The 26,536-nt window shown below is 42.3% G+C and overlaps 1 protein-coding gene and 2 long non-coding RNA genes across 3 annotated transcripts in view; 2 read left to right on the forward strand and 1 right to left on the reverse strand.

Annotated features, from left to right (window-relative positions):
- On the reverse strand, nucleotides 1-16,586 carry LOC114153615 (uncharacterized). Its single transcript, XR_003597354.1, has 3 exons — nucleotides 16,473-16,586; nucleotides 15,522-15,529; nucleotides 1-13 (listed from the first exon to the last, which is right to left on the reverse strand). It is a non-coding gene; the product is annotated as an uncharacterized LOC114153615 (long non-coding RNA).
- On the forward strand, nucleotides 9,283-12,971 carry LOC114153616 (uncharacterized). Its single transcript, XR_003597355.1, has 2 exons — nucleotides 9,283-9,330; nucleotides 12,894-12,971. It is a non-coding gene; the product is annotated as an uncharacterized LOC114153616 (long non-coding RNA).
- LOC114153614 (uncharacterized) overlaps nucleotides 15,056-26,536 on the forward strand; it is a 15,350-nt gene continuing 3,869 nt past the window's right edge. The window contains exon 1 of the mRNA XM_028032284.1: nucleotides 15,056-16,495. Within this exon, the coding sequence (XP_027888085.1) occupies nucleotides 15,226-16,495 (1,270 nt within the window). The 5' untranslated portion in view covers nucleotides 15,056-15,225. The remainder of the gene's footprint in view (nucleotides 16,496-26,536) is intronic.

The following is a 26,536-nucleotide window of genomic DNA, read 5'->3' on the forward strand; positions in this document are numbered from 1 at the left end:
GGCCTGTGAGTTGCTACAACTGTGTGTGAATTTTGGGGGGTTTCAATCCACAAATGTGTTTTTTTTAATGAATAATTTATCTGATTGGATGATCAGCAACCAATCAGATAGCTTCCTTGTTTCAGCCAATAATGGGAACACGACCCCACATTGGGGTAACCTATGTTTCAGCCAATCGCATTAACCCATTCCAACAGCGCCGTAGCCATGACGAAGCACCGACAGTTTAGACCTCAGCCTGGCTTCTGGCAGCGACAGAGGAGCGGCAAGTGAAATATCTGTTTTAACATATTTAGTTACTTAACCCAATGTTATCATTATTAATGTTAATCAATTTAATTGTGCAACTATGAAAACAAGCTAGCGATCTAAGTGAGTAAGCTGTGCTACCGAGCTATGCTAGTGCTTCTGCATGCTAATAGTGTCAGGCTAGTGTCTTTCTATATAGTTGAATTTCTTGTGATTAAACTGGCTATTCTTTTAGTGCAGTTTTATTGTTGCATTCTTATGATGATGAGAGGTATCAGTGTGCTAATTCACTTAACAATATTTTGTTGTGTTCACACATAACTAAATTATTTCGTTAGGTGACAAAAAATCTTATCTTTACTAGAATGAATTATTTAAACACAACACATTTTTTATGCGTTAACTTGAAATGAAATATTCACATAATATGAACAACTGCCCTGTTTCACTGTTTTCACATTATATAATGATGGTGCAGTCCTGAGCATATTACTATGAAGGAGTATTTGTGATTGCTTAGATGCCACTATCACATTTAACAGCAGCATGCAACTTTTTACACCCTGTTGTTTAGTTGCAAATCAAACACCTGGAGGTCATTATTACTGAAGACTTCAGTCATATTGAACCTTGAACCAGTTTGTTGGACATCAAAACTTAACCTCTACGCAGATGTTAAGTATTCACAGAGTTACAGGCTAGTGAGTAACTTTTTTGATCTTACCAATACAAAGGAGATAGTGGGCAAATTCAGGACGAAAACATCTTGCTTCACTGCCATTAACATTATGAGAACATAAATAGTTGACTGAGAGCTTCAAGTATTTAGTTTTGCACCTTTAACAGTAGGTTGGACTGGAGTATTAACACACAAGTTGTGCCCAAGCAAGGAATGAGCAGACTCCAAATACTAAAGAAACTTGGTTCCAGACCATAAAATGCTGGAATTTCTTTATCAGTCTAAGTAGATGGCACTGCAGGTACTGTCAGTGCAAGAGTTACCAGCAGGCTCAATATGTAGATTTTTGACAGGAGCCCTCTTAAACTGCTCTCTATCTGGGACAAGACGTTGCAAAGACAGCAGGCTATTTCTCCAACACTCATATGTCACAATACAAGACTTCTTTCACTTCATGAGCCATGATCTCACTGTACAAAAGTTGTTCTCTGTGCACTACAAAAACATTCCACTGTAATTTAAAGGTGTAAAATGTTTATTAATGTCAAAAAATTGCTAATATGGTTTATTTGAGACAAAATTGTGTGTAGAATTGAACAGGTATATTTTAAAGAAAAGTTGTTCTTTCCGATGGATCTAGTGCTTTCTTTGATTTCCACAGGTGAACAGAAAGAGAATTCTAAAAGTGTGTGTTAGAGAATGCAGGCAGGAAGTAAAAGGATTTATGAAAAGGGACTCATCACTCAGGAGCAGGTGAAACAACAGAGATCTTGAGTCGACTTAGGAAATGTAAGAAAGCCACTAAGAAAGCTTCTAAGAAAGCCAGACGTCCTGCTTGGCAATAAATATTGTAATATTGCAATTATACAAACGTGATGACAGAAGACAGAACCCCCTGAAACTCAACCATGCAGTTAGTCAACAAGTGCATTGGAAAATTTAATGGAAAGAAAACATGAAAAAAATTAGAGACAGAAAAAAGGTAGGCCCAAGATTTCCTTAATTAGAACAGATGGAGGAGAGCCACAACATAAGGGATGCAAGTCAAAGACACAAACAGCATTTAAACCATTAATATTCATCAAACAACAGCATAACTGCCATCTTCTACTAATGAACTATTTTCCTGTGTGAAATATTTTAATATTTCTAGAAGTTGAAGTTCTTAGATGTTCTATGGCCACTTTCTTGTCTTACACCAACTATTTTAGTAAAAATTTAATTTATAAAAGATAAACAATGAAAAAAAAACAACAACCAAAAAACTGTTTTCTGTCACTTAGTGACCCAACACAATTTTGGGCCCAGTAACCCTCCCATCACAGCACAATTCTTCCCTTCACATCTAAAAGCATGTTCTCTTCTGTCTGATTCTCTAGGAGGGAAAATTACCCTCTTTCAGAGTGTAGCCTGACAGGGAGCTACAGCTGGAGGCTTTTAGTGTTTCTGCTGGTCAAACATAAAAACAGAAAAGGTGAACACAGGTGAAGCCTAGTGTGTTGTGCTGACTTTGAGAGCTTTTAATCTCCATTAAGACTGCATAATGCCACATTTCAGATCTGATTTACTTTGACATCTCTCACCTCGACTCAATCACCTGCCCATGGCCGCCACCCAGTAGCTGTGTTGACATTATTTGCCACTAAGGTTTGCAGCAGCAGCTTTGAAAGCTATTAGTTTATGCTGAGCTACACACAATTTCAGACAAAGTAGTAAAATAACATGGTGGGTGCATGAAGCTGCAGTATGTTTGGTTCCACAACGTTCTGCATTCTTTTTCTTAGACTTAGACTTAGACTAACTTTATTGTCATTTTGCACGCACAGGGTGTATACAGAACGAAATTTCATTGCATACGGCTCAGGACAGTGTTTTGAGCTTCCAATGTTGTGAGGTTACTCCAGAATAAAATAAAATACAGTATAAAATATGAATATAAATATGAATAAAATAAAGTGCAGGACTGACAGTAAAAAGGAAGTTACTTAGCTCTGTACATGTGCAAGGTATAAAGTGGAGACCAGATTTTAAGTGCAGTCCAGTTAAGAGTTCAGCAGTCTGATGGCAAGTGGGAAAAAGCTGTTTCTGAACCTGGTGGACCTGCACCGGATGCTGCGGAACCTCTTTCCAGAGGGCAGCAGGGAGAACAGTCCATGGTGGGGGTGTGAGGGGTCACTGATGATGTTTCGGCCTCGGGACACGCAGCGCTGGGATGAAATGTCCTGAATGGAGGGAAGGGGGGCCCCGATGATCCTCTCTGCTGTCCGCACCACTCTCCTCACGTTCTTCCAGTCGGAGGCGCTGCAGCCTCCACACCACACAGAGAGGCAGCTGGTCAGAATGCTCTCTATGGTGCTTCTGTAGAACGTCTTGAGGATGGGCAGGGGCAGGTGTGCTCTTCTCATCCTCCGCAGGAAATACAAGCGTTTCTGTGCCCTCTTGACCAGAGACGTGGTGTTCAGAGTCCAGGTGAGGTCGTTAGTGATGTCCACCCCCAGGAATTTGGTGCTGCTGACCACCTCCACAGCCGAGCTGTCGATGAGCAGTGGAGCGTGGCTGGGCCGGTTCTTCCTGAAGTCGACGATCATCTCCTTCGTCTTGTCAACGACGAAGGAGTCTTGTCAACGAATAGATGACCTTCATTAAGAAGGTCATCTATTCAGTGGTTCCCAACCCCCGGGCTACGGACTGGTACCGGTCCGTAGACCAATTGGTACCGGGTCGCGCAAGAAATAATTAAACATTTCAGTTTTATGTATTATTTGAGTCTGGAGGATCTTTTATTTTGAAAATCCTTTAACAGGATTCTCTCGGTCACGTCTTGCGCGCCAACATGGAGCCACAAGCAGCAAAAGGAGTAAGAAACAGATCAGATGTCTTTGGAAAGTTTCTTTGTGAAGGGGGAAAGGCCCAGAAGGAGACAGGAAAATTTATTTTATCCCGGTAGATGATCCCCACAGTCCAAGCTCTGCATGACATGCGGTGACCGGCTCGTTAATGAGGCAATGAAGCTTCAACAACTTCTCCACTAGAGACCAAGCACCCTGTGCATAAGCAACACTTCGGGTGTCATTGTCTCTCATCACTCTCAGATGGACCGTCTGTTTGCAGAGAAACAAGCTCAGGGCTCCCATTAGTCGTTATCGTGAGTTAAAATTTTCACGAAAGTGAAATGTTTGTTTTTGTGGCGCATCTGTATCTTATTTTGAAGGGATATGTAGATGTTACCATAGCGACCAGAGTCAGAGAGCGTTAGGACAGTGGTCGAGACGAGATGAAAGGAGTAGAGCTTGTGAGTTTTAGGTCTGGTTCACACGGCGAGATTTAAGGATTGTCAGACGATTTTCCAAACGTCTGTGACCACACACGACACGAGCCGATAAAAGTCCAACAGGTTCGATCGATTCGTGTGTCCAGCCACACGGCAGGAGCAACACACCACAGAACCGATTCCACAAGAAAATTCAGTAAAACACCAACAGACCATACGTGAATTTAGAATAATCAAACATGGATGACAATGTAGAAGCAGCAGTGATAGTTTATGGACTCATTTTAAGCGATAAAAGACGAAACAAAAAAAAAAGGCGTTTAATAAAAGACGGCGGGAGCAGCCGCTCTATTTGCTGCAGTATGATTTGGAGGTGAGTTATGTTTTTTCGTAGTAAACATTTTTTTTTTTTTTTTTACCCCTCTAGGGGGTCTTTTTGTGGGCTCTAGTGTCCCTTATATCACAGTAGGCTGACAGGAAACGGGGAAGGAGAGGGGGGAAGACATGCGGCAAATGTCGTCGGGTCCGGGAGTCGAACCCGCGACGGCCGCGTTGAGGACTCAAGGCCTCCAAATACGGGTCGCGCTAACCGCTACGCCACCACGGCACGTCCTAACATTTTTAACTGAATAAACATAACCACATATAATAAACATATATAAAAATGACCTTTACATATAGTAATAAACATTTCCACATATCACCTCCGATGTCCACCGGACTCTCATTTGCCATGTCAACTGTTTGGGATTCCCCTCCGTTCTTACATCACCGCGCTTTCTGATTGGCTACCTGTCACATTCAACAGGCTGCGTTCTCGCTCCCAGTCAGTAAAAACCCCACAGGCTGCGATAATCTGGCCAAGACAATGTTGAATATGGTCGATTTTAGATCGGGCATATTCAACACACCACCACGTAACACACCACACACTGCAGGACGTTGTAAGATTGTTGTAAAGGGAAAATTGGGGCAAAAAAAAATGCTTTAGCTGGAACGCCAACATGCAGAAGCCTTATCTGACTCCCTCCCCCCACCTCCACTACCCATCCCCCTCCCCCCGGGCCGCAGCAAAATTGCCAAGCCTTACCGGTCCGCGATAATAAAAAGGTTGGGGACCACTGATCTATTGCACCTCAAAACTTAATTACATCAAGAGCTAAGCAATTTGTGACATAAGACTTGAAATGTCTTCCAAAACTGTGTGGAAAGAAGTTCTTTTCTCGTCTTCGCCAGCAGCCCCCTCGTCTCCTTCCACAATCTCTGAGACCAGCACTCATCACATTCACATTGTCTGCTGTAGCCACTCTTGCAGTCCTAAAGCACACTGCTGCATGACCAGCAGCAGCTCATCCACCAGCCCCAGTGCCAGCAACATCTCCAACGGCTGCAGTGCCTGCAATGATTTCAGCAGCTGCAGCGCCAGCAACACCAGAACCACCAATCTAACAGTCTCCTCATGTTCTATAGTCTCCTGAACTTGGCTGTGGTCTTCAGTCTCCAGTTTCCAATCGGTTGAAGTCGACCCGCCTCTGTCTCCAGTGCACAATTCAGTGCCTGCACATGTGCCCTATTCAACTCCTCTATGTAGGTCATCTTCCCCATCTCTCAATGGGAAGAGTTTAAGGCTCTTCAGCCGATGTCAGCCTTCTAGCTTTAAACACCTCTGGCGCCGCAGTTCTGTGGGCCCCAAACACTAGTGCCTTCAGCCAGTAGGGTTCAAGGTCCTGAGCCAGGTTTAAAGATTATGACCAAAAGATCTTCAAACCACTGGGTTCCACCACCAGGATCTGAAGGCCCACCTCCAGATCCTCTTTGTGGGTCCCTCCGTCCTCCAGACTTTAGGCTCTTTTGTCACCAACCTCCAGACTCTCAGCTCCTTGTTGCCAACCTCCAGACTCTTTTCTTCACAAACTCTGGTGTTGTTTTTCTTTTTCTTTTTGCATTTCTGCTTTTTGCAGGTGATGTGATCCTGTTGGGCTCATCAGACCAAAATCTGTAGCGTTCACTGGAGCAGTTCACAGCTAAATGTGAAGAGGCCAGGATGAAGATCAGTGCCTCCAAATCTGAGGCCATGGTCTTGAGATGGAAAAGGATAGCGTGTCTACTCCGGGTGGGGGAAGAGGTCACAAGTAGAGGAGTTTAAGAATGAGAGACAAATGGAGCAGGAGATCAATAGGTGGATTGGTGTGGTGTCTGCAGTGAAACAGGCGTTGTACCTGTCTGTCATGGTGAAGAGAGAGCTGAGTCAAAAGGCAAAACTGACAATAAACTGGTCAATCTACATTTCTACCCTCATTTAAGGTCATGAGATTTGGGTCTTGACCAAAAGAACAAGATCACGGATACAAGTGGCCGAAATGAGTTTCCCCTGTAGGGTGCCTGGGCTCTCCTTTAGAAATAGGGTGAGGTGTTCAGTGATCTCGGAGGGATTACTGCTTCTTCATGTTGAGAGGAGTCAGTTGAGGTGGTTGGATTTTGGGTTAAGATGCCTCCTGGACGGCTCCCTGATCAGGTGTTCTGGTGACGTCCTAGAGGAGACCCAGAGTAAGACCCAGGACAAGCTGGGGGGACTATGTCTCTCGGCTGGCCTGGTAACGCCTTTGGATTCCACTGGAGGATCTGGAGAGAGGGAAGCCTGTGTCTCCAGATAAGCGAAAGACACTGGATGGAAGGCTGACTGGATGGATGTTTGCTAAATAGATAATCTGTAACAGCCATTCTTAACTATATGGTTAACCAGCACCACCTAGAGGTCTGCAAAAAACGGGTCACAGACGTGGTGTAGCAAAGTTTAGCAGAAGAACAGGCCAGGAACTAGGCTACAACGGATTGTACTGGAGAAGTATTTAATGCGAAAAATATTTTCATGAGAAACTCTAGGCTGAGAAACTCCTCTTTCCATTAATAACCTGTGAATTCTGTGAACCAGGATTCTCCATTATGGCTACAACAAAGACTAAAACCCGAAACACTCAGCTACTGGAGGCTCTGAGAGCAAGCCTTTCCCCCATTACACCTCGATTGGATCTGATGCATTTGAGAGGTAAGCCCATGTGTCTCATTAGGAGGCGAATAAAAAAATGAGAGTGGTAGTTTGTCAAAAGATAAACTGCTGTGACTGTTATTTATTTGACACAGTTATGAAATGGTAGCTTCTCGTTCTTGCTGTTGCAATTTCAAATTAGTTTGCAGGTTCTTTTATATGTACTTTAAATATTTTTCCTATACATTTGATTTCACAATTATTTAATGTATTTATTTTTGAGCATATAATTTAATTTAACCAAGTTCCCTAATTTCTCCAGTTTTTAAAAAATCCTTTAGTCATTGTAGATATAAAAAAGAAGTACATTTCTGCCTGCTGATTAGTTTGAGCATTGCTTGAAGAAGGTGGGGGGGCCAACTTCACTCAGGTTTGCTGTCTGGTGAAGGGTTTGGGTGTGGGAATAGAGATGGGGCCCCAAACAGGCTTGGACCGCCTCTGATTCCAATTCCTTTCACATTTTGCTTTTAGCACTCCAGGTGTTGGTAGAGCGAATTGTGACTAGATCATTGCCGTGTTTTGCTTTTGCCAGCACACTAGGGCACAGTTATCTCAATAATCCATGTGTCTTGAATGGACATATGTAAGGTTTTGTCACATGTAATTTCTATTCTCTTTAAACAATTAACATTAATTTCGATTGAAAGTTTGCAATACTATAACTTCCCATTTAAATCTCTGTTTTATAGAAACTGTAAATGATCAAACTTTGACATTTGTTGCTGCTGTCATAGTCGTCTCAACTTTGTGTTTCTCTCCTCTGGGTTTGTTGTCCTAAGGGTCAGATACTGTCAATAAATCACCTTTGAGAGGAATTAATGAGATATGTTTAACCTTTCCTCTTGGCTTCCTAGAGAAATCATACCGACTTCATAACTTTATTCATCAATAAAGACTGCTCCATAGCTGAAAGGTCAATAAGTGCTACCCTTCCTGACTTCCTGACAAAAACAAAAAGCGTGTCTGATTATAGTCCCACACTTCAAAGATTCACCATCCTCATTTACAACTGCAAGATTTTTTTATTGAACATATGTCTTCATAAGAACTTTTGCTCAATAAAATCAGGCAATACATGGAATGCCTGTTTTCCTGGAGCAGGGATCTCTATTGTAATTGTGTGGATTTTTCATTGGTGCAAATTTTTATTCTTTTCTTCTAAAACGTGTTGGGTGGAAGAACCAGAAAGCAGGGGTGCACTGATTGCAGTTTTGTGGCCGATCGCCAATTACCAATCTTTTAAAAAGCCTAACTTAACAATTCCGATTTTGGCCGATACCATTTTTTTGTCTGAAATATTGCTTAACATAACAAGAAAGTTGCTGAATTGGCAACAATGGGGCGACTATTGTAAACTGTAAATGTGCAGATATGACCTGGTTGGCCGGTTTGTCAGTCAAACCTCTCTCACAGGAGAAAAGAAAAGCACAGTGGTTGATTTTTAAACCTTTGCCAAGGTTGATATCAATGGTGGATCAGATTGGTTTCACATGTAAAAATTGGACGATCACTGATCTCCCAAAATTAAGGAAATTGGCACTGGTGAATTGGCTGGCTGATAAATTGGTGCACTCCTACCAGAAAGTGCTGGAAAGCTAATCTGGTAGAAGAACCTGACAGCTATTCAGACTACCCTATCCACTAGTGTGAAGGACAATGCGTTCTGGCTAATAACTTCCAATAACTTTCAATGCATGGCCTGAGAGAGCCATCCTTCTTACCCACAAAAAAGAAGCAAGCAACAGCTGGGGATGAAGATGAATGAATAATACCTGCCTTGAGAACTTGGCTTGGTTCTCTGGTGTTTATGCTATTTGTCTCCACAAAGGAGGTGAATAGCACAATCATAAGGTCAGTTAGAGACCATATGACGATTGCCTCCACAATGAAAACAAGGGTCAGGTTTCCTTCTGCGAGACCAATCCCCCCCTCCGAGTTGCCAAGTCTTGGAGTGAGTTTGGGTCGTCTCAGGTGGCAAGTTCATCTTTAGGCCTTTTTGAACTGCAGGGCTTGGCTCAGCCCAATTGTACTTTGGCCCTCTGGAGATTGTTTTGCGCCCTGCGACAGACTGGCGACCTGTCCAGGGTGTACCCCGCCTCTCGCCCGGACTGTAGCTGGAGATGGGCACCAGCAACCCTCCCGACCCCATTAGGGACAAGGGTGAACAGAAAATGGATGGGTGGATGGATGGATGAGATTGTTTTGCATTTACCAATTGGGCTGTCCGGCCAGCCCAATTGGAACCACAGTTCTCAGGGATCTAGGGAGTGGGACTGAGCTGGAAGTGCTAATAAAAAAACGCTCAGTAGGGCTTTGAAGCCAGGTCCAAGTACGGCCCGGTACGGGGCTTTTGAAGTCATTGTTTAGTCCCTGCATGAACACATCCATTAACACATCTTAATTCCAGGAACTGTCAACAGCAAACAAATTAAAAACTATATAGGCTATGACACATATTGGCTTTCTCAAGGTAAATAATATAATACTCTGGGGGAAATCCTGCTTTCTTAAGGGATAGCAAGCCTCTAGATGCCTCCTGGTCAGAGAGTGTGGGATCAATCAATCAATCAATCAATCAATCAAATTTTATTTGTATAGCACATTTCAGCAGCAAGGCATTTCAAAGTGCTTTACATCATTACAAACACAGAATCACAATGCAATATAGAATCAATCATTAAGTCAAGTTCCATCAATAAATTTGTAATTGATTACATTTCAAATACAATTCTAAACAGGTGGGTTTTTAGTTGAGATTTAAAAGAAGTCAGTGTTTCAGCTGTTTTACAGTTTTCTGGAAGTTTGTTCCAAATTTGTGGTGCATAGATGCTGAAAGCTGCTTCTCCTCGTTTGGTTCTGGTTCTGGGGATGCAGAGCAGAACCAGAATCAGAAGACCTGAGGGGTCTGGAAGGTTGATACAACAACAGCAGATCTTTAATGTATTGTGGTGCTGAGCCGTTCAGTGATTTATAAACTAACAACAGTATTTTAAAGTCTATTCTTTGAGCTACAGGGAGCCAGTGGAGGGACTTTAAAACTGGTGTTATGTGCTCTATCTTCCTGGTTTTAGTGAGAACGCCAGCAGCAGCATTCTGGATCAGCTGCAGCTGTTTGATTGATTTGTTGGAGAGACCTGTGAAGACGCTGTTGCAATAATCAATACGACTGAAGATGAACGCATGGATGAGTTTCTCTAGATCTGGCTGAGACATTAGTCCTTTAATCCTGGAAATGTTCTTCAGGTGATAGAAGGCCAACTTTGTAACTGTCTTTATGTGGCTCTGGAGGTTCAGGTCAGAGTCCATCACTACTCCCAGGTTTCGGGCCTCAAACACCCTCATGAGCCTCACAAGAAACAGATTTGACCTGCCACTCTGAAGTTTCCCGTTGTTTAGCTTTGCCTGATAGTAGTGACATAAAGAAGACAATTTTTGATCTCTCAATGGGGCAAGAAGATTGTACTTCAAAATGTATCTCACACCAAGTCAGAAAAGATCGCAACTGATCTGGGTCTCCTTTAAAATAGCTCTGGAGGGGTCAGACATGGCTCTGGAGCAGGCAGCTCAATTGGAGCAGGATGAGATGGAGCCTGTGCAGAACTAATGGTCAACATATTTTGCAACATTCAAATAAGTCTGGTAACGAAAATAATCTACACTATTATACCACAGTTATGCTGGAGAAGGGTCCATTATTGGCCAGATTTCTCTGTAATGGAAAGAAAGCACGGACGACCCGAAATTTCAACCAGACACAGTGATTGAGTGATTAATCACTCAATCTTAATCTTAATTTCAATCTTAATCTACATTATGATTATTGAATCTTAATGTAGATATCAAGAAACTGCCCATAGCAGATCCAGAAGCCTCTAAGGAGAAAGGGAAAAGTTAGTGACTATTGTGAAATAAGCTTCAAAGAAATTCAAAATGAAAGCAGCTTTCTCAGAATTCATGAACAGAGGAATCTGAAATTCTTTGTGTGAGGAGTAGTGGCTGAATCTCAGCCATCATTCCTCAAGATCAGGCAGGTGAGCACAAAAATTGCTTTCAGAAATTCTGGCACCATTTGTCAGCTCATAAACATGTGATATAGATAAAGGAAAAAGTAGCTGTAGTGTGTGTGTGTGAACCTATTATTAAAAATCTTTTCATAATAATGTAATTTGGCTGTAGAGATAAAACTAGTGATTTGATTGCAGCGGGTTAGCACGCCCCACGTTTGGAGGCCTTAGACCCGCGGACGTCGCGGGTTCGACTCCCAGTCCCGACGACCTCTGCCACATGTCCTCCTTCAAAAAATGGCGTCGGCTCAGCTGGCTGCCTGCAGACACAGCTCCTGTCGTGTGCTGTAACTGCGAAATAATTTCCCTGCTGGGATGAATAAAATAAAAATTATTATTATTATTATCAATATTCTGTTCTATTAAAAGATTACATTTTAATAGTATCTATTTTAATAGAATAGTGAATCTGTTTTTTTCCCCACCTTTATCACACATTTGCACCTGCAAAACAAGAAGAAAGCTATACATAGCATTAAAGGAGACCCTGGATCTCAGCTGGGGCTGCTGAATCATTTTCTATTACCTCAAGTAACAAAATGTTAGGCTGCCAATTTATTTCTTCTCTCTGCTCGTCTTCCTTGTTCCCCCCTTTGACATGGTGTCTACTTCATGAGTAATCACATCATGAAGCCACGATCCATGATGACGAAGCAGAAATAAAATGTCATGAGTGAGAAAACAAGCATGTGATCAGTTTGGCAACACTTCACATGATATCTGTGCTTTGTTGCTCTTCTGATTGGTGGACTTGATGAATGAGTGAGATTGAGCAGCTGGACCCGTAACTATGAACTATGACTATGGTCCTATTAAGATCCTATATAAAACAAAACAACTTCATCTCACTTCATCATTTTTAACACTGCTAGTCTTTTCCCAGTTTAATCTAGCCACGCACCTTGTCAAACATATCTGTGAATTGGTTTAGTAAAGTTTAGTTGTGGGAACACCATGGCACAACAGCATCCTACTGAGGAGCAAATGAGGTTGTTATTTTCCTAGTGTGATGCATTTTAGTGAAGTACATTGGGGCTACTGGTGGAAGTAATTTATGGTAGACTCTCATTCTAACATGTAGTGAAAAAGGCAGCTGATCGTTATTTATCTTTCTGAGTCTTCTCAAGCTCATCCCAACAGATTGCAGATATAGATAAGGCCTACTTCTTTTTGCTTAGCTATCAACTTAAGTGGAGTGAAGCAGGAAAAAGATGAATCCTTTGAAAACATAGATTATATACATATTTTTTCAGGAAGTGGGTGTGAGGGGTGGCATATTACATGACAAGATGCAATTTTCCACCCTGCTGACTTGTTACTGGAGCAGTGGAAAAATCAGACGGTAAGACGTGAGGGTTTTGTGGATAGAAAGACAGAGATTTTTTTTTTCATGGAATGAATATGATATTAATTCTAAAAAGAAATGTTGTGCTTGAGAGTTTTCTTTTATACAATTAGTTATGGCAAATGTCTTGCCAAGTGGGAGAATATATATATTTCTAATGAAGAAACTGCTAAAATCGAAAATTATAATTCATATTTATTGTATATAAGGTCTGCGACAGACTGGTGACCTGTCCAGAGTGACCCCGCCTCTCCCCCGAAACATTCACTGGAGATAGACACCAGCACCTCCCGACCCCACTAGGGGCACGGGTGTTAGAAAATGGATGGATGGATGGATTTAAAGTGTATTTAAGTACACCTGCTGTCAGTCTTTTGATGCCAGAGCGTTAACCTATGTGGTAATTTCTAGCCCCCTGTAGCTCCATGTTTTTCTTGTTTGAATTGTCCTTTAGTCTTACCCCCCCTGTGTGCTTCCCTTTCCAAGGTTTCCCAGACATAACCCTGGATCCTGTTCCAGATCATCACCCAGTTTTGTCAACAGTCTCCAAACCTCCAGATACTCCTTGGATCTCTTCTATTCTGGCTAGTAGCCTTAAGCTCTCCTCATCCAGCTCCACCAGAGTTTTGTCTGTTCTGCCCTCCACCATGTTACCAGCCATCAAAGCAAACTAGTCCTTTATGACCTGCTCATCAACATGGGTCTCTTCTGGAATCTTGGCCAGACACTTATATACTGTACATCCCACTCACCTCTGCATGGTGGATAACCTTCAATCAATCAATCCATCAATCAATCGATCAAATTTTGTTTCTATAGCACATTTCAGCAGCAAGGCATTTCAAAGTGCTTTACATCACAAAAATACAAAGTCATGCAACATAGAATCAGCAATTGAAACATTACATTAAGTCAAGTGCCATCGTTAAATTCTTAATCAACTATGATTTTGACTCAACTATGATCAAAAGCAACTCCAAACAGGGGAGGGGGTTAGTTTAGATTTAAAAGCACTAAATGTTTCAGCAGTTTTACAGTTTTCTGGAAGTTTGTTCCAGATTTGTGGTGAATAGGAGCTGAATGCTGCTTCCCCTGATGTCTGGAAGGTTGATACAACAACAGCAGATCTTTAATGTATTGTGGTGCTAAGCCGTTCAGTGATTTATAAACTAACAGTATTTTAAAGTCTATTCTCTGAGCTCCAGGGAGCCAGTGTATTGACTTTAGAACTGGTGTTATGTGCTCCATCTTTCTGGTTTTAGTAGAACACGAACAGCAGCATTCTGGATCAGCTGCAGCTGGAGAATTGATTTTTTTAGGCAGACCTGAGAAGACAGTGTTGCAGTAATCAATAAATTTAAAGATAAACACATGGATGAGTTTCTCTAGATCTTGCTGATGTCATGTTCCGTGTTTTTCCTGTGTATTTATTTCAAGTTTCTGTGTTTCTGAGTTTCTATGTTGTCCTGTCTTGCCCTTGATTGTCCCCAGGTGTTTCTTGTCCCCGTAATTACCTCCTGTGTATTTAGTGTCACCTGTGTGTCTGTGTCTTTGTCGGGTCCTCGTCTCGTTTGGCATCTTGTCTAATGTGCGTGCGGTCATTTGTGTTCCAGTCGTGTTAACGGTTGCTACCGGCATCGAGCCCTGGCTTCTGCTTGGCCGTGCTGCCCGTTGCTGGACTGTGTTTATTCTTCATTAAAATCATCATTATTCATCTTATCTGGGTGTGATGGCCAAATCCATGGCCACACTCTGTCGGTAACTCTTTTTATGCACAGTTTATTTTTTCATACAAACACAACACTTTAGTTTCAATAAAAACATTTATTAGTTGATTTGAATGCATTTGTTCTATTTGTTAGCGCGCACATTTAGTTAACATATGTATTTATATCATCTTAAAATTAATTTTGTTTGCTTAAGATTAATTCTGTTTGTTTTTCCCTCCGGTACTTACCTGCCTTGGAGTTACCAGACAAAGGATGGGGCCAGGGCTCAGCAGGCTTAAATGCTGATTGGACTGCACCACTAGTTCCTGCTGGCAGGGGGAAATTGTAGTTTCTTTCTTTAGATAAGTTTTGTATTTAAGTAAATATTAGTATTTAAAGTTTGATATTTTTGATTTTCAGTTTTGGGTCTTTAGTTTAGCCAAACTTAGCTGTACTGTTATTTGTTTTGTGTTATTTGTAATTGTATTCTGTTTAGTTACCCCTATTGTGTCTTAATTGGTCTGATCAGCCAGTATATAAACCCCTGTGTGTCATTTCTTTGTTAGGTCAGTTATGTTTGTTTGTGCAGCCAGTTTGTTTACATTTTTTGCCTGAGTTCAGTTTTGTTTCTATTACCTCTTTTATGAGCTCAGTTTATCTTTTGTTATTTATAATCTTTGGGTTAAAATAAAAAACCCTATTTTTCTAATATGTCCTGTGACTTCTCCTGTTTTTAACTCGGTCCATCACATGTGGTGTCAGAAGTGGGATTTTTGAGTTGAGGAGGCAGGACTTTTTTCTATTTTTTGATTTTTGTGAGTAATTTTTTTTTTACTAACCCCCTCCAACAAATTTTTGAGCCATGCAGAATGGTGTGCGCCCAAGAAAAGGAAACAAGGTTGAGACCAAAGAGGTTTCCCAGCAATCAGAGAGGGAGGAAATGGAAGGAGGAGCTTCAGCAGCAGCTGGAGACACTGAGCATGATGAGACCAGAGAACCAACTCTGCATGATATTGCAGGAATTCTTCAGGCGTTCATGGGACAACAGGAAGTTCGAGAGAAAAAGCAGAGAGAGGTTTCTGCACAACAAGAACAGCGCTTCAAGTGTTTGCAACACCAGTTTCGGCTTTTGCAAATGGAAATGCATGCCAGGACAACCCCGCCCCCTGAGCCCACATCAATTGATCCACAGCCTGTTGAAACTCAAACTGATCATCTGATTCAAACAACATCTCAACCTGAGGATTCAGAGTCAGCTTCCGGCTCAATAGGTCAGTCTGTGCACATTCATCATCCTAAATTAGAAAAATTAACTGTTGAAGATGATATTGAACACTTTCTGACCACTTTTGAGAGAATTGCAGCTGCTTATCGTTGGCCAAAGTTGGACTGGATTTTTCATCTCATTCCTCTTCTGACGGGTAAGGCTCGCAGCGCCTATGTTAACATGGATGTGGATGATTCTCTGGAATATGAAAAGGTAAAAGCTGCCATTTTACAAAAATATGATATAAATCCAGAAACGTACCGACAAAGATTTCGCTGCCTTGATAGTCTTGATGAGAGTCCAAAGGAATTGTATTCAAGACTCAAAGAACTTTATGAGAAGTGGATTCAGCCTAAAGATAAAACTGTGAAACAAGTTGGTGAATCGATTATTCTGGAACAATTTTTGAGAATGCTGTGTCCTGAGCTTCAGGTCTGGATCAAGGAGCACAATCCAAAGTCTGCTGCAGAAGCTGCTACTCTGGCAGATGTGTTTGTAGCGGCCAGAAGTAGGAGTCAGCCATGGAGCAACAGTGCATGGAGAGCTGCTAAAGACTCACGTCGGTTACAACCCTCTCAACCTCATCAAAAGCTAGCAACAGGTGTGGGTAAGCCTTTTTTAAGAGAAAATCAGCCTTTCAAGACAGGAAAAAGACCACCAGTGTGTTACCTCTGTGGACAAGAAGGTCACACCAAGCCCATGTGCCCCAAGAATCAAAGTAAGCTAACTCAAATGTGTTTTGTGCCTCACCAGAATATGGGTATTAAACCTGAAATAAAGCAGTCAAATAAAATCATCCTAGTGAAGATTGCTGGACATGAAATAAATGCTTTAATAGATACTGGCAGCACACAGACTCTAGTGCATAAGAACCATGTGCCAATTAATTGTATATGCCCTTCTGAAACAATATCAGTTTGCTGTATACATGGTGATGAGAAATCATACCCCACTGCTGATATGTTTGAGGTGCAGGGGGCTCCCTATTTGTTGAAGGTTGGGGTAGCTGATAACCTACCCTATCCTGTAGTTCTTGGGGAGGATCTGCCTGTTATTTATGATTTATTGAGGGATGTGCAGAGCTGTAATGTGGCTGTAACCAGGTCCCAAGCTAAAAATCAAGATGAGCATTTTGCAACACTCAGTGCTTTACCCTTTTTTGAGGCTGAGCTGCAGATAGAACCTGGGAAATCACGGAAGCCACGCAGTCAAAGAAGGCAGGAGAAATTTCAACATACACTGGGTGAGACTTCAGTTGAAGTGGCTCCAGATATGCCACTGGGTTTTTCAATACCAACAAACATCAGACAAATGCAGCAGAATGATCCAACTTTGTCTGCCCTGTTGCTGAAGGCTAGGGGAGAGGCCTCTGTAGGGTCTGACACAAATAAAGAGCAGTATATACTGCAGGATGGCATTTTATACCATCAACATGGCCAGTTTAAGCAGTTAGTTGTCCCTAAGAAGGCTCGTGAGACAGTGCTGACTTTGGGACACTCTATTCCCTGGGCTGGCCACCTTGGGAAGTATAAGACCACTGTTCGCATTAAGCGGTATTTTTTCTGGCCTGGTTTGAGATCAGATGTTGCTCTATTTTGCAGAAGCTGCCCTGAGTGTCAGAAAACCTCAATTAGAGTCCCTACCAAAGCACCACTTCAACCCCTGCCCATCATTGGCACACCTTTTCTACGTCTTGGGATGGACATAGTTGGCCCTGTGGAAAAAAGTAAATCTGGAAATCGCTTTATGCTAGTCATTACAGACTATGCGACCAGATATCCTGAAGTTTTTCCATTAAAGACTGTTAAAGCAAAACATGTAGCTTCCTCACTGATTCAACTTTTCTCAAGGGTTGGATTTCCACAGGAGATTTTAACTGATCAAGGCACTAACTTTATGTCCACACTGTTGAAACAGGTCTACAAGCTGTTGGGCATTAGGAGCATGAGGACGACACCATACCACCCACAGACGGATGGCCTGACGGAGCGTTTTAACCAAACTTTAAAACAAATGCTTCGTAAGTTTGTTAATGATACAGGCTCTGATTGGGATCAGTGGTTGCCATACCTCCTTTTTGCCTACAGAGAGGTTCCTCAGGCTTCCACAGGTTTCTCCCCATTTGAGCTCCTTTATGGCCATGATGTGAGGGGCCCTCTGACCCTGCTGAGAGACGCATGGGAGGGAGACCAAAGTAAAGAGGATCCTGTTAATATAATTTCATTTGTCCTCCATATGAGGGATAAACTGCAGCAGATGAGTGAGTTGGCTCAGAGTCACATGGCAGCTGCACAGAAATACCAAAAGGTTTGGTTTGATAAAAAAGCTCGCCACAGAAGTTTTGTTCCTGGTCAAAAGGTTTTGGTTATGTTGCCAACTTCTGACAGCAAGTTGCTTGCAAAGTGGCAGGGACCCTTTGAAGTACTGAGGAAAACTGGACCTACTACGTACCAAGTCTCCACACCAGGTTTCCAACGAGGGAGTCGAGTGCTCCATGTTAATCTTCTCAAGGAGTGGGTTCCACGGAAGGAGAATGAAATAGAAGTGTTGCTTATTCACAGAGTGGATGAGGAGGAAGAAGTTAATGACTATTTGCCTTCAGTAACATCCTCTGTGCTGGACCTAAGCCATCTCACCAGTGAGCAACAGTCTCAGGTAACACCTCTTATTACTTCTGACATATTTCAAGAGTGCCCAGGTCGCACCACTCTGGTGGAGCACAGCATTGTTCTAAAACCGGATGCTGTTATAAAGCGTATGAGTTACAGGATACCAGAACGCTTCCGGGTGGAGCTGAAGGAGGAGATGGACCTCATGCTGTCTTTAGGAATCATTCAATCTTCAACAAGTGAGTGGTGTAACCCAGTTGTTTTGGTTCCGAAAAAGGATGGCAAAATAAGATTTTGCATCGACTTCAGGTACCTCAACTCCATATCAAAATTTGACTCCTACCCAATGCCACGTATTGATGACCTCATTGAGCACCTGGGGGACGCAAGATATTTAACAACTATTGATCTGTCTAAAGGATACTGGCAGGTGCCTCTCACCAAACAGTCCCAGGAGCTGACAGCATTCCGCACCCCTTGGGGATTGTTCGAGTTCACAGTCCTGCCATTTGGTCTGCATGGGGCCCCAGCAACATTTCAAAGACTAATGGATCAGGTACTCTGTGGGCTCTCAGCATTTACCTGTGCATACCTTGATGATGTTGTGGTTTTTAGTAGAACCTGGGAAGAGCATGTTGATCATCTAAAGGAGGTCCTGGATCGGCTGCGTTCTGCAGGCCTTACCATCAATCCAGCAAAGTGTGCTCTTGCTAAGACAGAAATACAGTATCTTGGGTTCACTATTGGAGGTGGCATTCTTAAACCTCAAGTTGATAAAATCAATGCTATAGCATCCTGTCCGCTCCCACAAACCAGGAAACAGCTACGATCTTTTCTAGGCATGGCTGCATTCTACCACAGATTCATCCCCAATTTCTCAGCTAGAGCAGCATCTCTAACAGACATGACGGGTTCCAGAAGTCCCACCAAAATTCAGTGGACAGCAGATGCCGTTGCAGCTTTTAAGGACATTAGCCAATCCCTGAGTAAAAATCCAGTTTTGCATTCACCAGATTTTACAAAAGACTTTGTGTTGCAAACTGATGCTTCTGAAAGGGGTCTTGGGGCAGTGCTTCTGCAGGGACCACCAGAGGACCAACATCCAGTTGCCTACATCAGCCGCAAGCTGCTGCCAAGAGAGAGACGATATGCAACTGTGGAGAAGGAAGCCTTGGCTATTAAATGGGCCCTTGACTCATTTAAATATTATTTGCTCGGAAGAGAATTCACCCTTCAGACTGATCATAGAGCCCTCCAGTGGCTAGAAAGGATGAAGGACACTAATGGGAGAATCACCAGATGGTATCTTGCTATGCAGCCATTTCGGTTTAAGGTTCACTACATCCCCGGCAAGGACAACACCACTGCTGATTACCTTTCTCGGTGCCAGAGTGAAGACCAGGAAGTGGGGGAGTGTGTGATGGCCAAATCCATGGCCACACTCTGTCGGTAACTCTTTTTATGCACAGTTTATTTTTTCATACAAACACAACACTTTAGTTTCAATAAAAACATTTATTAGTTGATTTGAATGCATTTGTTCTATTTGTTAGCGCGCACATTTAGTTAACATATGTATTTATATCATCTTAAAATTAATTTTGTTTGCTTAAGATTAATTCTGTTTGTTTTTCCCTCCGGTACTTACCTGCCTTGGAGTTACCAGACAAAGGATGGGGCCAGGGCTCAGCAGGCTTACATGCTGATTGGACTGCACCACTAGTTCCTGCTGGCAGGGGGAAATTGTAGTTTCTTTCTTTAGATAAGTTTTGTATTTAAGTAAATATTAGTATTTAAAGTTTGATATTTTTGATTTTCAGTTTTGGGACTTTAGTTTAGCCAAACTTAGCTGTACTGTTATTTGTTTTGTGTCATTTGTAATGGTATTCTGTTTAGTTACCCCTATTGTGTCTTAATTGGTCTGATCAGCCAGTATATAAACCCCTGTGTGTCATTTCTTTGTTAGGTCAGTTATGTTTGTTTGTGCAGCCAGTTTGTTTACATTTTTTGCCTGAGTTCAGTTTTGTTTCTTTGACCTCTTTTATGAGCTCAGTTTATCTTTTGTTATTTATAATCTTTGGGTTAAAATAAAAAACCCTATTTTTCTAATATGTCCTGTGACTCCTCCTGTTTTTAACTTGGTCCATCACACTGGGTCTACAACGTTTGCCTCACCACCTCAACACCCGCACCGACTCATGACAACTGAGACATAAGTCCTCTCATCCTGGGAATGTTCTTCAGGTGATAGAAGGCCGATTTTGTAACTGTCTTTAAGTGGTTCAGAAAGTTCAGGTCAGGGTCCATCACTACTCCCAGGTTTCAAGCCTGATCTCTGGTTTCTGGCTAATAACTGAAGCTGTGCATTGACTCTACATCGTTTCAAGACTAACTAGAATCACTAAAGAATGATAGACACAGACTCAGACATAAAAGAATAACTAAACCTAGAGTGACAATGTAAGTAGAAACCCTGTGAAATAAAGAAAGACAAAATGAGAAAGATCTAACACAAAATCAGTAACAACAAATAACAAAGGTGAACTAAAACATAACTGATAAATAAAAAAAGAAACAATAAAAACATAGAACACAAAACCAAACACAAAAATCTAGAGTCTTAACAGTTTCCTATTGACACAAAGAAAGCCCAGTTTTTTATGTAAGATTCAAACCAGTTCTTCCACACAAGTAAGTATCATCCACAGTTTTGTGTTAATACCTCATTTGTGCTCTCCTCCGTCTATCTCCAGTGCTCCGATCCTCCTGAGTTCCCCCTGGTCCCGGACCTGAAATCCAGTCAATCATCATTATTGCACATTTCAACATTGTTCTAAATAAATCTTGAAGTATTGTCCGTTCTCCTGTGAGCGTTTCTGCAGATGGGTCAAACTAATACCAAACATTACGATAGACAGAAGCTTGCAGTGAAGGCTTGCATATCCTTTAATGGTTTTGGAATATTTTGAACACTAACCAGTGAGTGCCTTAAGTTATAGTACTTGTTTTGGATCTGAAGACAAAGGAAAAAACAACACAATTTAATGTTGGTAATATTTAGTGGATGTGGATGATACTGGCTGGTGTCCTAACAGACATTTTTAGCACCTCACTGGACCAAGCCACAGTGCCAGCCTGTCTCAAAACTGCCTCCATCATTCCAGTGCCAAAGAAACCTCAAGTCACCTCTTTCGACGATTACCGGCCTGTGGCACTGACTCCCATCATGATGAAGTGCTTTGAAAGGCTGGTAAAAGAACACATCGTCTCCAGACTCCCCCCCACATTTGACCCGTTCCAGTTTGCCTACCGCCGAAACCGCTCCACTGAGGACGCCATTTCCTCCACCCTACACCTGAGCCTGGCTCACCTGGAGGAGAAGAACACTCATGTGCGGATGTTGTTCCTGGACTTCAGCTCAGCGTTCAACACAATCATCCCACAGCATCTAGCAGGTAAACTGGGACACCTGGGCTTCAGCACCCCCCTGTGCAACTGGCTGCTAGACTTCCTCACCGACAGACCTCAGTCAGTCCGGATCGGACAACACACCTCCGATGTCATCACCCTCAGCACAGGCTCCCCTCAGGGCTGCGTCCCGAGCCCTCTGCTGTTCACTCTGATGACACACGACTGCGTCCCCAGGTTCGCCACCAACCACATCGTGAAGTTCGCGGACGACACGACGGTGGTGGGCCTCATCAGAGACGACAACGACCTGGACTACAGAGAGGAGGTGGAGCAGCTGGTGGACTGGTGCAGAGACAACAGCCTGATCCTGAACGTTGACAAGACGAAGGAGATGATCGTCGACTTCAGGAAGAACCGGCCCAGCCACGCTCCACTGCTCATCAACAGCTCGGCTGTGGAGGTGGTCAGCAGCACCAAATTCCTGGGGGTGCACATCACTAACGACCTCACCTGGAATGTCAACACCGCGTCTCTGGTCTAGAGGGCACAGAAACGTTTGTATTTCCTGCGGAGGATGAGAAGAGCACACCTGCCCCCGCCCATCCTCAAGACGTTCTACAGAAGCACCATAGAGAGCATTCTGACCAGCTGCCTCTCTGTGTGGTGTGGAGGCTGCAGCGCCTCCGACTGGAAGAACGTGAGGAGAGTGGTGCGGACAGCAGAGAGGATCATCGGGGCCCCCCTTCCCTCCATTCAGGACATTTCATCCCAGCGCTGCGTGTCCCGAGGCCGAAACATCATCAGTGACCCCTCACACCCCCACCATGGACTGTTCTCCCTGCTGCCCTCTGGAAAGAGGTTCCGCAGCATCCGGTGCAGGTCCACCAGGTTCCGAAACAGCTTTGTCCCACTTGTCATCAGACTGCTGAACTCTTAACTGGACTGCACTCAAAATCTAGTCTCCACTTCATACCTTGCTCATGTACAGAGCTAAGTAACTTCCATTTTACTGTCAGTCCTGCACTTTATTTTATTCATATTTATATTCATATTTTATACTGTATTTTATTTTATTCTGGAGTAACCTCACAACATTGGAAGCTCAAAACATTGTTCTGAGCCGTATGCAATGAAATTTCGTTCTGTATACACCCTGTGCATGCAAAATGACAATAAAGTCAGTCTAAGTCTAAGTCTAAGTGATATTTGACAAAAGAAAGGAACATGAAAGACTATGAAAAAGTCTAACTATGTAGTATTGTTCAGTAATGTCTGTAGTGTTTTCTGAAGTGTCTTGAAGCAAAAAGAGCCTGGGTTTGAATCCCAGGCTGGGATCTTTCTGCATAGAATTTTAACATTCCTCCTATGCATGGGTTGATTCTCTCTGTGTACTCTGGCTTCTTCCCATAACTCTAAATTGCCCTTTGTTATGACCAAGTCCATGTAAAGTTGTATGTACTGTGTGTCTCTGTGCTGCCCTGTGGCGACCCGTCCAGAGACGTCCAGGAAGTGCCCCACCTCACACCAAATGACTGCTGCAGATGCGCACCAGCTCCCTACACAACCCTGTAAGGGCAAACGAATCAACGGTGAATGGACAAAAGTTTTCTGAAGTGTACTCACTTATGTGAGAAAACAAAACCAGATTATTGAAGGAGCCTCTTCTTGTGAATGCAAGCTTTACTCTGCCAATGAGACGTCATGTCTTTATTACCTCCACAGGACAAAAAGCATCCAGATGGATTCCTTAATCAGACCATAGACTCTCTGTCTCAATCATCCCTGTCAGGAGCAATAATTATTCTACCATCATCTTAATTAAAACTTGGCCTTGTAATTGAGAGTCATTGTTTACCTTGCAGGGTGCATTGATATGCATGTCATCACTTACAACCTCTGCTTATCTTTACTAATCTATTGTTTCAGGCTACAAAGATTCAGTCTTCCCTTTTATTTATGCTTTTTGTGTCTCAGAAAAGCATTATGGACTAGATGGGACCTTCTGGCAACACCCAGTTATCATGTGGTTTCAGACTGAACACCAGTGAATAACTTTAATGTGTAGACCACCTTCTCAGGAGGTAAGGCACCAGCTCAACACTTTCATACTAAGAAAGAAAACCTACATAATAACACAACAAATTCAAAACATAGAATGAGTGTTTTATAAAGACTGAACAAAAAACAGATGAATAATGCTACCACATACTGCCTTGTTTATTTGGATGTTTTACAGAGATGTCTTGTTGTAGTTGCACAGAAGGATGCAAATGTTTGCAAGATAAGAAATATGTAAACGTAACAATTAATGTTTGAAATCCAATCAATTCACTCATTTGGGATGGGGTGGATGCCAACACCTCAGATTTTAAATTTCACCTACAAGAACTGCTTTTCTTCAGGTCCCTTCATTTGAAGGGACCTGCTGTAGGTTAATTTTAACCTACAGCTGATGAATAGCTCTAGTGAAAACATTTTATTCCTACAACTGGGGTTATGGACTCAGAAAGATGAAAAATACATGAGCTTGAGATTTGAAAAGTTCCTTTTAAATCAAATATATCAAATCTGACCTATTTAAGCAGGAAGAAAGCTTTAAAATAATCTACAATTTACTGTAACTTTATATATGGACTACAGAGAGGAGGTGGAGCAGCTGGTGGACTGGTGCAGAGACAACAGCCTGATCCTGAACGTTGACAAGACGAAGGAGATGATCGTCGACTTCAGGAAGAACCGGCCCAGCCACGCTCCACTGCTCATCAACAGCTCAGCTGTGGAGGTGGTCAGCAGCACCAAATTCCTGGGGGTGCACATCACTAACGACCTCACCTGGAATGTCAACACCACGTCTCTGGTCTAGAGGGCACAGAAACGCTTGTATTTCCTGCGGAGGATGAGAAGAGCACACCTGCCCCCGCCCATCCTCAAGACGTTCTACAGAAGCACCATAGAGAGCATTCTGACCAGCTGCCTCTCTGTGTGGTGTGGAGGCTGCAGCGCCTCCGACTGGAAGAACGTGAGGAGAGTGGTGCGGACAGCAGAGAGGATCATCGGGGCCCCCCTTCCCTCCATTCAGGACATTTCATCCCAGCGCTGCGTGTCCCGAGGCCGAAACATCATCAGTGACCCCTCACACCCCCACCATGGACTGTTCTCCCTGCTGCCCTCTGGAAAGAGGTTCCGCAGCATCCGGTGCAGGTCCACCAGGTTCCGAAACAGCTTTGTCCCACTTGCCATCAGACTGCTGAACTCTTAACTGGACTGCACTTAAAATCTGGTCTCCACTTTATACCTTGCACATGTACAGAGCTAAATAACTTCTATTTTACTGTCAGTCCTGCACTTTATATTTTATATTTATATTTATATTTTATACTGTATTTTATTTTATTCTGGAGTAACCTCACAACATTGGAAGCTCAAAACATTGTCCTGAGCCGTATGCAACGAAATTTCGTTCTGTGCATGCAAAATGATAATAAAGTCAGTCTAAGTCTATATATTTATTGTTGACTTTGTTTAATTCTAAATGTGCATAGTAAACAGTGAGCAGTAATAAGGAACACCAAGAGTCAATTACATCACTGAGTGCAAGAATCAATCAAGTTTATTTGTATAACACATTTCAGCAACAAAGCAGTTCAAAGTACTTTATATAATAAAAACACAAAAATAAATACAAAGTCATAGAACAAATGGTTGTGCTCAGTGCAATATTAAACTTACTGGTTTTAGACCAGATATTTTCATCCTTAAGCTCATTGCTGTTTCCTCTGTGGAGGTTCCTCCAGCTTTGTTCTTAAACATATTTCACAAAAACATATTTTCTTTTTCAAAACATTGCAAAACTGTTTACTGTGTTTTAAAGGAAAACCTATGTGAAAGGAAACAAGGGTTTTTCGGAATAAACATTTCTTTTCTTCATGGCGGCACTCTAACACTGCTCTATTTGTTAAGTGTTTACTAAGTTTCAGATCAATCTCTCACCCTGAATCAAACAGGCCAGTGGCATGACCTCCCTCTTCTATAGCCTGAGGCTAGCTTTAAACTTTGCTGTTTACCACTGGGATGGGAAAGTTTCAAGCTGGGTCAGTGGATCCATCAATATTACATGACTTGAAGCCCATTAGAAAATGAATTCTTTATATGAACAGAAAAGGAAGCTTTACCTTTCTGGTTGAAATACACAGATTGGGTTTTTTCAAAAGATTTGGGGTTCAAATCCAGAGGATTTAGGCAAGTCTAGGGTGCACAAAAACTTTTATTTTAAAATGATACTGATAACCGATTGTTTTCTCATTCTAAAACCCAATAACTGATAACTTACTTGAAAATAAAAAAGCCTAGTGAGCAAAAATATAAGGTTGTGACATCAAAGCTCTAAACAAGACCCAAAATAGATTGTTTTTTTAAAGAAGATTTAACATTTACAAATGAAAATATATTATTAAACCAACATTGGCAAAAATATATCAGGTATTTAAATAAGGTGCATTACTTATTCATGTAAACAACACAAACAAGATCTCCAGTATTGATCAGGGATTAAAAAGCATTCCACACGTTCAAAATAGAGAATGATTTGGCACAATGTATAATTATGGCTATATATAGCCCTTATGTCTGTGGTGAATTTTTTAATAAAACCAGTGGGGGGCAGCATTCTGCTAAGTCAGCCTATAGCCTCCTGGAATATTATTAGTAGAAGAAGCTTATGTCTTTAATGTTGCTGTCAATAAAAGCATGAATGCATTTGGCAGTTCCATCATACTCATCTGGAAGATGCACATCAGAAAAGTGGTGGCGGCCTGGCTTGGTAAATTGCGGCTCCAAGTGGCTAATGGGCCGAGAAAAGGAGAACTGGTCATCAAGTGCCGTTAACT

The sequence above is a fragment of the Xiphophorus couchianus genome, chromosome 11 (assembly GCF_001444195.1).
Source record: "Xiphophorus couchianus chromosome 11, X_couchianus-1.0, whole genome shotgun sequence".
NCBI classification, from domain to species: Eukaryota; Metazoa; Chordata; class Actinopteri; order Cyprinodontiformes; family Poeciliidae; genus Xiphophorus; species Xiphophorus couchianus.